At 35.6% G+C, this 12414-nt stretch overlaps 2 protein-coding genes across 2 annotated transcripts; one reads left to right on the forward strand and one right to left on the reverse strand.

The window, feature by feature from the left end:
* Positions 1–193: 193 nt before the first annotated feature.
* Positions 194–2294, reverse strand: LOC105776444 (40S ribosomal protein SA). Its single transcript, XM_012599094.2, has 5 exons — positions 2031–2294; positions 1179–1441; positions 869–1066; positions 572–785; positions 194–478 (listed from the first exon to the last, which is right to left on the reverse strand). The coding sequence occupies exons 1-5, from the start codon at positions 2176–2178 to the stop codon at positions 372–374; spliced, it is 930 nt and encodes a 309-aa protein (XP_012454548.1). The 5' UTR covers positions 2179–2294; the 3' UTR covers positions 194–371.
* A 691-nt stretch (positions 2295–2985) lies between these two features.
* Positions 2986–11142, forward strand: LOC105777178 (protein SLOW WALKER 2). The gene is made up of 16 exons (XM_012600288.2): positions 2986–3750; positions 4222–4297; positions 4647–4766; positions 5406–5481; positions 5860–5928; positions 6044–6124; positions 6488–6559; positions 7030–7122; positions 7298–7450; positions 7546–7629; positions 7754–7897; positions 8197–8286; positions 8803–8885; positions 8978–9343; positions 9654–9876; positions 10050–11142. The coding sequence occupies exons 1-16, from the start codon at positions 3060–3062 to the stop codon at positions 10713–10715; spliced, it is 3087 nt and encodes a 1028-aa protein (XP_012455742.1). The 5' UTR covers positions 2986–3059; the 3' UTR covers positions 10716–11142.
* Positions 11143–12414: the final 1272 nt, after the last annotated feature.

Here is a 12414-nt window from a genome sequence, read left to right on the forward strand (position 1 = left end):
GTACATAAACAATATTACAATAAACATTAAATACTTAAATTTAACTCTATTTGACCAAAATAATATACTTACCTATTTCTACATAGAAAACAGAAAGCTATAATTTTTTAAAAAATTCCCACGAGAGGACTAATTTATGCAGTAGGAAAAAACGCAAAGCATATTTCTGATACCAAGAAACCATTGCCGCATATAACAATAAATTCATCACTTTTGATTCCAAAACAAAAATAACAAAAATCCCTAAATAATGTCTATAAAAAAAACTATTCAACTAAGTCGTGCCAGAACACACAATTCCATTGTTCGACATAGCTCATATTTCAAAAGCAAACCAAAACATTTTTTGTCAAAATCATAATAAATCCCTCTCATTCCCAGCCAGTAGCAGCAGGGGCCGACACATCGACAGGAGCACCAGGGATTTGTGCTGGGGCAGCTGCAGCATCCCACACATCGGAAGTAACAGCAACTGCAACTGCATTTGAAATTCCAAAGTTGATTAAGCAAAAGCAACAATCATCAACATGTAAATTAGATAATATGTACAAAGAATTCTTTAACAACTTACCTTGATCACCCCAATTACCAGCAGGGACACCAGAGATAGGTGGCTGAACCATATCAGCAGACCATTGATCACCTATTTGTGCGGGCCATTGGTCAGTTGCTAAAGAAACCATTCCATAATCAGCAGCAGGGAGTCCATAATCAGGAGCAGCGATTGCTTCCTCCTCTTCTTGCTGTTTAGCTTCCTCAGGCTCCCTGTAGAAGAATAGATCAACCTGCATACATACAACTCACGCATAAGAATGTGCAAATCTCAGAAACATCAAAATCACAACATAATGGTTGTGTTCTCTTTTACCATGACATCCCATTTCTGTCCAGGAGCAATTGTTCCACGCATCTGAAGAACCATCCTAGCTAACAGCCAGAAAAGGCAACCAATGCTGTGCTTTCCCTTGTTATTGGCAGGGATACCAATGTCAACATATCGCATTGGTGAGTCAGTATCACAAAAAGCAATGGTTGGAATGTTTCCAAGAGCTGCTTCCTTGATGGGCTACAATATAAATAGACTCAAGTGTTAGCTAAATCCAAAACCATTTTCATTAACTTATTGTTTATTGGAACACCATAAAATTCAGCGCAATTCAACCATATAGTACAATTACCTGGTGGTCAGTCCTGGGATCTGTGAGGATAAGAAGACGAGGCTCACTGAACGATGTCTGGAGCTGGTTAGTGAAGGTACCAGGAGTGTGCCTTCCAGCAATTGCATGACAACCAGTGTATTGTGCAAACTTCAGTACAGCTCTCTGACCATAGGGCCTTGCAGATTGGACAATGATGTCCTGAGGGTTCTCGATGGCAACAATAACACGAGCAGCAAGTTGAAGTTTCTCCCAGGTCTTGCCAAGGTTGATGATATAGATTCCTATCAATGACAAAAAAAGAGATAATTTAATCGTTAAAAACAGATTAAAACATACTTACATAACTTTTAGCTTATAACCAAATAGATTAAGATAATTCAAGGTGTTATTAAGATCCTTCTCTGAAGTCAATTAATCTGAACCATCGTATCATCAATAGCAAAAATAAACTACTAGGAACACCGGCATATAATGAACAAATTACTATTTGTATAAGCAACAAATAGTCTAAATACACAAAAGCCAAATAAAAAGCTATGTTATCATCAATAACCTCGTGTTCCAATCAATTGTGCATATTATTCTACGGAGCACGAAACGTGACAAGCTAAATTTCATCAGAAAAGCTAGATAAATTTGCAGGTGTAAGATATATTCTGTAAATATATAAGATATTTTAACATATGAATTGAGAACATGAAAATACTAAAAGCAACGCATTCAACAGATCTCAGATCTCTATAAATATACATACTATACTAATCAGATAAAACAAACAACATCAAAAAGGGGAAATTTTAAGCTTCTGCAGGAAAAAAAAAACCCAACATTGAAGTAGATAAAGGAAAAGGAAAAAAGGGGAAAATTTACCGTCATTGCGACGCTTGAAGACGTAACGCTCCATTTGGAAGTCACAGTTTTTGGTACCGAGATGGACTTCGGCGGCCAACATCATTTGGATGTCGGCTTCCTTAGGAGAAAGCTGCCTTGCGGCGGCGGGGACAGTGGCGGTCGCCATACTTTTGCTTTTCTCTTTTTAACTGCTAAACCCTAAAGGAGGGGGATGGGTTCTCCACAGAGGAAAATATTGAGAAGAAAGAGAAGAAAGCAAAAGAGGCAATGGTGAGAGTGCCGGACGCCTGTTTTGAAGTTCTTTATAGAGTAGAGTTTCGAAGTAACCCTAGTTATGTGCAATGACACTACTGTCCTCGTTGTTTCTTCCTATTTTCCAATAAATAAGACCCAAAGCCCAATAATGCCGAAATGAAAAACTCGAAGAAAGGCCCAATTCAATTGTAAATATATATTCTAATTTCAATTGATTAATAAACCCAATTAAATTAAAATTCTATTTATAACTTAATTCAATTAAATATCAAATATCGAGTAATAGACCTGTCTATGGACCAGGTTACCTATCTCATCTCGATGGCCTGCTCGAAAAGTGGGAGGATTTGAGTAAAAATATAGGCTTGGGTAAAAAAATAAGGCTCATTTAAAAAATGGGCCGACACTCGAGTAAGTCTTTTTCGATTTTAGCCCGGCCTAGCCTCATTATGCAAAAAAATTTACTGTTTTTTTTTTAAATTTCTTGTTTTTTTCACTATTATATTACTATTATTTTATTGTTATTATTTAAATCTTATATATTTATTATTAATTTTATTATTATTTTAAAGACATCTACTTATATGGCTGAATCCAACACCTCTAAAAATTCGTGTTGTTAGCGGTTGCGTATCACTAATAATACAATTGCAATATTTAAACCCGCAACCCGACCCGCCCGAGAACAAGTCTTTAATTGATTTTCCATCTTCTCCGTTGTTTTAAACCCTAAACCCCTTAATATCTTAGATTCTCTTTTCACTGTTAGAAGCCGTAAATGCAAAAGCAAAGATGTCGAACTCGAAAACCGCACAGGACGTAGAGCTACTGAAATCTGATATAGCCTCATTTGCTTCCTCTCTTGGCTTCTCCGCCGATTCTTCTCTCCCTTATTCCGGCTTCAACGATGTCGATTTTAGGAAAGCTGGTCCCCTTAAACCTCCAAAGCCCCCCAAAACCGCCAACACCCCAAAACAAAACTCACAACTTGAGAAGAAACGTAGCAATACCCAGACCCCCAAAACTGATAAAAACACTAAAAACAACCAAAGACCAAAGCCCAAGCCTCCCGCTTTGTCACTTGATGACAGCAATAAGAGTAATAGGTTTTCTAGAGATCCTGATAAGTTTAAGAATTTGCCAGCTTTGCCATTGGTGAAAGCGAGTGCTTTAAGTGCATGGTACGAGGATGAGTCGGAGCTGGAGAAGAAATTGTTTGGAGAGGAGGGGAAGGGGAAAAAGGCTGTAAATGTTAGAAATGTGGAGGAATTGGAGAGATTGGTGGAGAAGAAGACGGAACTTGGGGAAAGATTGATGTGGCAGTACGCGAAAGATTACGAATTATCGAAAGGGAAGTCTGGGGATATGAAGATGGTGTTGGCTAGTCAGAGGTCAGGGACGGCTGCTGATAAAGTTTCTGCTTTTTCATTTGTGGTTGCGGATAATCCTGTTGCTAATTTGAAGTCGCTTGATGGGCTATTGGGTATGATTGTTTTCCCTTTTTTTCCTGTTGTTATTAAGTTTTTTAGTAGTTGGGAAACTATTGATTGTTGACTTTATGGTTATAATGCGTATAATTTATGTTTGTAGCCATTTCCGAATTTATGCTTATATAATGAAGTTTTGGTTGCGTTTGCTTGCAAAATGAGGAATGTTCTTAGGCTTTAGCTTGCTGTTGAAAGCTAAATATTGTACTACTTTTTGCACGAGCCTTTTTTTATGCCTATGTTTGCAAATTCAGTTTTTCATTGAATTTGATTTGTGGCAATGGGTTTAGTTTTACATGTTGAATGTTGCAAGTTCAGAAATCTTTTCATTAGTTTGAGTAATGTACAATTTGCAAAATGTGTTGCTCTGCATAAATATTATTACACGCATTTGAATCAATGGACCCTGGATATTTCCCCTATTTGCTGAAATGCTATTGTTCAAATGGACTTCTTTGCTGTTGCAGGGTTAGTAACATCAAAAGTAGGAAAACGATATGCATTCACTGGATTTGAAGCTTTGAAAGAACTTTTTATTTCAAAGTGAGTATTCTCTATCCCCTCCCTGCCCATGCATGCCTAATCCTCTTTCTTTCTCCTTGAGTTTCTTTTCAATCATACAACCATGTAGTTCATGTGCTTTAGGATAGAGTGAATATTATCAGTAAGGAGGTATAAGACCTTTTATGTGCTAAGTTGTCCCCAAGATAAGTGACCTCCTTCTGTGGTAGCTATTCTTTAATAGGCTTCCAAGATAATGACATTACAGACAAGAATCATGGGTCATGCACTTGTGGAAGATGTCTAGATTTTAGGTCACTGTAGATTTGATGGTTCTTGTAAATTTTATGTACTTTTCCAATTTACTCATTACTCACTTAAATCATTTCAGGTTATTGCCTGATCGAAAGCTGAAAACACTTATACAGCGTCCTGTTAATGAGCTTCCAGAGACAAAAGATGGCTATTCCCTTCTACTTTTCTGGTATTGGGAGGACTGCTTGAAGCAGAGGTATTTTAACTTTTTTTTAAATACCTTGTCGCAGTTGTATGGTCCTTGAAACTCAGAATTCAATAAATTAATTTAGGCATATGCATGGTTTATGATTCCTATCAGTAGGCTCCCAGTAACTTGACTGGCCATGCAAGCATTAGTTGATTAAGGTTTATTTTTGTATGTGCACAGCTTGCCTGCACTTGTTAATAACCGAAGATTTGAGAAAAAACTTACTGCTTTTTCAGTCCAGATTGGTTAAAACTAACTCAAACCCCCAAAATTTGCTCAGCCCATTCTAAATTGAAACGTAATCTAATGCAATTTGACCATAATTAAGTTAACAACTTAAATTGTACCATGAATCCTAGTTAACCTGTCAAAATGATCCAAAATGAACTATCCAAAGTCTACCTCAAAATTATTAACTAATTTTATTTTCCAACTCAACAAATTGTACTAATGACTGGGACAAACATAATAACTAGAGTGTGAAACCAAAAAGACCTGACCTGAAATGGTCTGAACTCAAGATAATCCAAAGGTAAAACAACTCAAATTTTCTTCATACAACCTGAAGTGACTTGATCTGCTTGATTGACACCTCTACTTTAGTCAAATAAATTCATCTCTTACACATTTGAACAACTTTTTTAGGTATGAACGTTTTGTCGTTGCACTCGAAGAGGCATCAAGAGATATGTTACCGGCTCTGAAAGACAAGGCACTAAAGGTTAGTCTTATCTGCTAAATCTATGCATTACTTGTGATCATAAGTAGATCTCTCTTTTTGTGGATGATTGACTAAATGAGTTTTCCTGTGTAACTTGTGCAATCCTCGAAGCTTTTTGACCTTTTGTTGATTGCTTTTGTTGGAATTTCTATTTTACATGGTAGTTTAAGTTGACCGGATGCATTTGAACTTCTTTGAATTGAAAATAGATCATAGATCAGTCTAGAGCATCTTGATCTGAGTTTTGCATGGTCAAGGTTTTGCTTCAGGGAATGAAATCCAGTATCCTAATATGAGTAGTTGGAAATGTTTATTCTCTTTGCATTCTTGTTTCCATCAGGTTATAATACAAATGTCTCAACCTTTTTTTATTTGCAGACCATGTATGTACTGCTAAAGAGCAAACCAGAGCAAGAACGCAAGCTTCTATCTTCACTAGTAAACAAAGTAAGTTGATATTAAATTACTTGAACACTAAAACTTTCCTTTATTGAAGCATATACAGTGTACCAGCTTTTTAAGCTGTAATAATTTTGTTTCATCATCTTTTGGTTATCTATAGCTTGGAGATCCTCAAAATAAGGGTGCATCAAATGCTGACTATTATTTATCAAACCTCCTATCTGATCACCCTAATATGAAGGTATAAGCTCTGTTAACTTTGTGTTTTTAGTCATCTGTACTGTATTTCATTGTTTCATTATCCATACCAAGTTATAGGTGAGAGTTTTGCTTTGAAGTGGGAGATATTTCAAAACTAGCTAACTTTTATCTTATCATTGGTATTGTGGTCTATGAGAGCAATTGCCTTGCCTCTTGTCTAGAGAAGTAATGGTAGATGTAACTGTAGGGCCAAAATTTTTGAACTTGTTGAAATGAAAACACTGGAATTATCTATTGTGTTATTTCCTGTATAGGGAACTGAAGAAAATTTTAAGATATTCTTGCACATGTTAGTGTTGCATATAGCATTATACTTATGCTAAGAGCTTTTCTGTTTTGGCAGGCTGTGGTTATTGATGAAGTGGATACTTTTCTTTTTCGGCCTCATTTAGGACTACGTGCCAAGTACCATGCTGTATGTCCATCCAGTTCTTGCTAATAAGATATTATAAATATTGTACTATACATTCTTTTCTACTTGTGTAGCATCATATTTACTTATTCAGTATATTGAATCAAGAAATATTGCTAATTAGTGAATGGGTTTTCATGTTACTTCAAGTCATCCATTGAGGGAGAACATATCATCCCTTTTTTAAACCATAGTAGGTTCTTCAGAAAGTTCTTTTTAAAGCAAGTATTTTGTATTTTTAAACAATTATTGAGCATATTTCTTAGAGCAATATATTTTGCTTTGACTTGACTTGATATAAATGCTCTATTGCTGGCATTTTTTGGAATTGCTTGTGATAATTAGAGCTTGATGTCTGTATCAGATGAATTGCTTGTCACTATTCTGAACTCCATTAGTCAAAGTTATGATGCAATTCATTTTCTGATTGGACTTAGCTGGGAACTTGCTAATATGTCCTTTGTCATGTACAGGTCAATTTTTTGAGCCAAATTCGTTTGAGCCACAAAGGAGACGGGCCAAGGGTAGCCAAACGTTTGATAGAAGTATACTTTGCACTTTTTAAGGTATGTGTGGGTTTCTATTTAATTACAGGATTTTGTTTGTATGGCTGCATTTCCTGTTTCTTACTCAATGTAACTAATTACTTGGATATAATTTTAATATTTTTCCCTAGACGTGTGTTTGTAGTCCAGTTAGTGATTTTGTGAAAATAATAGATTTTATATTTCACAATTGCAGGTACTGATTTCTGAGGCAGAAAAAGGTCAACCAGTGGATGACAAAAGCAACAAAGCAGTAAAAAGCACACATAAGTCTAAGGAGAACAAAAGAAAAGGTAGCAGGGAATCACATGTTGAATTGGATTCAAGGCTTCTGTCTGCTCTTCTTATGGTCAGTATTGTCTGTGTGGAAGTTACTGTTCATGATTTGAAAAAGATTTGCAACTTTATCCAACTTCCTTGATTTCTCCTGTTGCATATCTACAGGGAGTTAATAGGGCATTTCCTTATGTTTCAAGCAATGAAGCTGATGACATAGTTGATATAGAAACACCAATTCTCTTCCAACTGGTAGGCAGAATATGACATTTATTATTATTATTCAGCTAGAACATGTGGATAGATGTTTTGTTGCTTCTTGTTGAAGTGATTTATCATAATCTTGATCTTGGATGTCAACATGGACAATTTTCAGGTTCATTCCAAGAACTTTAATGTTGGAGTTCAAGCGCTAATGCTTCTTGATAAAATCTCATCGAAGAATCAGGTTGTCAGTGACCGATTTTACCGGGCTTTATACTCAAAACTCTTACTTCCTGCTGCTATGAATTCATCCAAGGCAAGTGAAGTTGAGATTTGGTTAAATTTTGTTTCAATGCAATATGTTTGTGGTCTAATGCTTATTGGATTTTATGGCTGTAGAGAAGACATGTTTCTATATATAAGAATTTTGGAAATAGATGTTTCCGCAAAAGCATTTTGTAATTGTGTGGAACTTGACTGTAAAGTTTGTTTTTGATTGTTACTCGTTGAAACAGAATCACTATTTACTGAGTACTATATTAGTGTACAGATGCTTTTGTGGATTCTATTAGTTGAAAAAAGGAATTCTTAAATTTACATGGCATATCTTTTCAGGCGGAAATGTTTATTGGACTTCTTCTGAGAGCTATGAAAACCGATGTCAATTTGAAACGCGTGTCTGCCTTTTCAAAACGTATATTGCAGGTAAGGAATGCATTGCATTCTCTTTGAAGGAATACATATAATGCCGACACTTAGAAGTACTGTTCATTTCATAACCAACATTTTTTAGTGCATGAGTGAATGTTGTATGGGAATTCATGCTAGTATAATTTTTATCTTTCTAGCCTTCTTGGCTACAATTGTCATAAATGATTTTCGTAATTTTCAGATATATTCCTGAATTGCCTGTGGTATTTGCTGGTTGACAAGAAGTGGGACAGGATATTGATAGCTATAGAACAAGACAGTTCTTATTTTTGCTTAGCAGTTTTAATCTTTGTTCAGTTTCTTGTGAGGTTATTTTTTGAGTTTGTATAGCATTTATTCTGTGAATGAACTAGATGTTGTTTGATTTCTAGAGATTTAAGTAGACATCTATCTACAACTTTTAACAATTTGAATTTCTGCTGGTTCTACAAATGAACCAGGTTTTGTCTGATTTCTATAGCTTTTAGCGTCTCTACTATCTTTGAAATTAACAATTTGAGCATCTCCCAGGTTGCACTTCAACAACCACCCCAATATGCTTGTGGCTGCCTTTTTCTTATATCTGAAGTTCTCAAAGCAAGGCCTCAATTATGGTAAGGCTGGTTTCATTTAGATGGCCTTGCACCGTATTTTGTTATGTTTAGAAGTTTTTTTCTCTTCTGACAAGATTGCTTTTTCTGGTCAGGAATATGATGCTCCAGAATGAGTCAGTTGATGAAGATCTGGAACATTTTGAAGATATTGTAGAGGAAACTGCCTCTGAATCTAGCTTGCCATCAAAGAAAGAAGAAAATAATGCTGATATCTGTGTTGGTGAAGCTGCCAACTCTGATAGTTATTCTTCAGAAGATGAAGGTGTTTTGCCATCCTCTTATTCTGATGATGACATTTCTGAAGATGAGAAAGAGTTGTTTAGAGAGATTCCAAAGGATCAACATCACAAGGAGCCCAAAATAATATCCAATCAAAATGCATTAACATCTCCAAAATCCACTGCCAAGCCTTTCTTGCCCGGAGGATATGATCCCAGGCACAGGGAACCTTCTTATAGGTATCTTTTCTTTCATCTTTTTCCAGCTTGTGGTGTTTCATACGGTTACACTGCTTAAATCCTAGTATGCATGACTGACCAAGTGATCTTTGTATAAATTGGCATCATTATCATTCTGATTATTAAGAAAGTAAGAGTTTTCTGTGAATCAAGGGAGAAACCGCAGAACACTTAACATGGTTTATCGGCTTTTTTTATTAATTTTCATTATATAAATTGCACCGAGATTTTATCATTGATTTTCTTCTTTATCTTGTTGGGTTTTGGATGATGATTTTGTGGGACTGCGTGTGTATGACTGTCTCAACAGCAATGCGGATCGTGCAAGCTGGTGGGAGCTGATGGTACTTTCAACACATGTTCACCCTTCAGTTGCCACCATGGCTGCAACCCTTCTGTCCGGGGCCAATATTGTTTACAATGGAAACCCATTGAATGACCTATCACTTACTGCTTTTCTGGACAAGTTCATGGAAAAGAAACCTAAAGCAAGCTCATGGCATGGTGGATCCCAAATTGAGCCTGCTAAAAAGGTTAGCTTTATCTTCTCAAAGTCGTTTTGCTTTGATTTTGAGGTTTCAATCACTTTTGAGGAACTTTCTAGTTTGTGTGCCAGGCTATTGATTGATTGAAGTAGCTCTATGGTGGAAGTACCCTGCTGTGAATAATTTGAAAATTTTGCTGACATATTTTTCTGTTTTCTCAGCTTGATATGAACAACTATTTGATTGGACAAGAGATTCTGTCATTAGCTGAAACAGATGTTCCCCCAGAAGATCTTGTCTTCCACAAGTTTTATATGAACAAAATGAATTCCTCGAAGAAACCAAAGAAGAAGAAGAAGAAGAAAGCTGCAGAGGGAGAAGCTGCTGAAGAATTGTTTGATGTCGGTGGCAATGTTGTGGATGATGATTATGTGGATGGTGGTGATGACAGTGATAACGAAGAGATTGAGAATATATTGGATTCGGCCAATCCTTCTCTTGATGCAGACGGGGACTATGATTATGATGATCTAGACAATGTTGCCAATGAAGATGATGATGACTTGATAGGTGATGCCAGTGATGCAGAGATGGACATACCCTCTGATGATACTGATGGAGAGGGTTTTGATGTTGATGCTGGCACTGATAGTATCAATGATGATGGTGACGATGCTATTGCTATTGGAGATGCAGATGATCTTAGTGATGGTGAGGATGAGTTTCATCAAAGAAAAAGGAAAAGAAAATCTGGTAAAAAGACTTCAGCTTCTCCCTTTGCAAGTCTTGAAGATTACGAGCATTTGCTAAACGAGGATAGCCCAACCGAGAAAGATTCCATAAGAACGAAAAAGTCCAAACCTCGTAAAAAGAAGTTATCTAAGTGATTCCTGCCTTACCTGGTTTATTCAGAATCTCATGGTATTGCATTCTGAACGTTTGTTTAATTATGTGCCGGAAGATCGGTCCCTTGGAACCCATGCCTTTCATCAATAATGGATGAGGCATGCCTCACTCCGAATGAATGGATGAACAATTTTCTCACCTCCTTTAAGCATCAGGAGTGAATCTAAAACTCATAAATGATTCCAGAAGCAAGACACCAAGGGAATTGAGGGTAGGAATTGACCGAGTAAGAAAATTTTGTTCATTGTCTTTTACATGCTATAATCTAAATGTTGTTTTATACATAATCATATTTTTATGGAAATCTTGTGGCAATTGGTAGCTTTTGTGATTGACAATTGAAATTTTCTTAAAACAGAACAAAATGAACAACTGCTTCATTGAATAAACTCTTTGGAGTTCACTTCACTCATTACATGCACGCATGCATGCATACAATGCATATATTTTTGTATGCACCACCCCTTGATTCTGTTTCCAATCTACCTATGTGTGTTACTTTTAGCTGCTCATTGACATGATTCATATTTAACCATAAATATGCAGTTTTACCAATTAATACCTCTACAAACTAATTACAATATTAATACGTATTTAGCATCCTATTCTTTTTATACATGTGATTCTCCCTTGCTATAAGAGTAAAAAAAAACCATGTTCTTTAATCATTATCTTCAAACAATCATATGTTTTGTTTAATTTGTCATTAATAGCTGCTGAAATATTTTATGATTAGTAGTACAAAATGGAGCTAAACAATTATTAGTAGTTGATACCAGGTCGGCACATGACATAAATCTACAACAAGATGTCCAAATGTTACTTCTAAACCACATGATCCAAATTTTGAGATACTGTTTCATGTTCACTTGCAGATTTCCTAGCCGCCCTACTGCCTGCCTATGCACCATAGCCCTAGCCTTTATAAAACAATAGTTCAATCATTTGATAACCCTTTATTTGTCAACACCTCTTTGACTTATTTAGCATGTGAGGGATTAAGTTGAAATTAAGCTTTAATTCACTCAATTTTTTAAAAAAGTTGGATTTCCTCGAGATTGGGTTCTAGTTATGATACTAACAACAGTTGGCTAGGGCCCTTTTTGTACTAATATCCCCTATGTTTAAGTGTATATTTATAATAATGAAACTTAAATATTTAGCTGTAAAACTTGGTGATTATTCTTGTTCTGATTGTAATGTATTCTTACATCAATTAAACTAAACATGTTTAAATGGCGGTAGGTAAATCATTAATCATGTATTATCTAACAAATATACACGTTTTAATTTATTCACTCAAAAACATACCACTGGACCACTGGCAGGCAGTTGGTTCCTCTCTAGCCTTAGCAATGCTACCATCGAAGGGACCACTCAAACTCACTCACTTCACTCCAAAACCAACTAGAGTCATTAGTATTGTTTTTTAAATTTATGTGTTTATTGGTCATTACACTAACTTTCAATATTCATAAAGGACGAGATCATAATTTGATAAATTAAAAGTTAAAATATGCTGGAAGCTCTTGCAATTTACAAAATTTCAGAATTTATTCTTGTATTTTTATTCTCAAGAACTTAATCCCTTTACTTTGAGGTTTTCAAAACATTGTTTACAATCACATTTTCTTTTTTTTAATTACATAGCTATGAAGTGAGTATTTTTTATCAAAATAC

Source organism: Gossypium raimondii, chromosome 10, assembly GCF_025698545.1.
Source record: "Gossypium raimondii isolate GPD5lz chromosome 10, ASM2569854v1, whole genome shotgun sequence".
Taxonomy (NCBI): Eukaryota; Viridiplantae; Streptophyta; class Magnoliopsida; order Malvales; family Malvaceae; genus Gossypium; species Gossypium raimondii.

What these genes read in the sequence shown, in the direction of transcription:
- LOC105776444 (XM_012599094.2), bottom strand. Translation starts at nt 2,178, where the DNA reads ATGGCGACCGCCACTGTCCCCGCCGCCGCAAGGCAGCTTTCTCCTAAG. An exon ending in ATCCCAGGACTGACCACCAG is followed by an intron (nt 1,067 to 1,178) that starts GTAATTGTACTA and finishes TTTATATTGTAG; the next exon opens with CCCATCAAGGAAGCAGCTCT. An exon ending in TGGTAATTGGGGTGATCAAG is followed by an intron (nt 479 to 571) that starts GTAAGTTGTTAA and finishes TTTCAAATGCAG; the next exon opens with TTGCAGTTGCTGTTACTTCC.
- LOC105777178 (XM_012600288.2), top strand. Translation starts at nt 3,060, where the DNA reads ATGTCGAACTCGAAAACCGCACAGGACGTAGAGCTACTGAAATCTGAT. An exon ending in AAAGAACTTTTTATTTCAAA is followed by an intron (nt 4,298 to 4,646) that starts GTGAGTATTCTC and finishes AAATCATTTCAG; the next exon opens with GTTATTGCCTGATCGAAAGC. An exon ending in CACCAATTCTCTTCCAACTG is followed by an intron (nt 7,630 to 7,753) that starts GTAGGCAGAATA and finishes GACAATTTTCAG; the next exon opens with GTTCATTCCAAGAACTTTAA.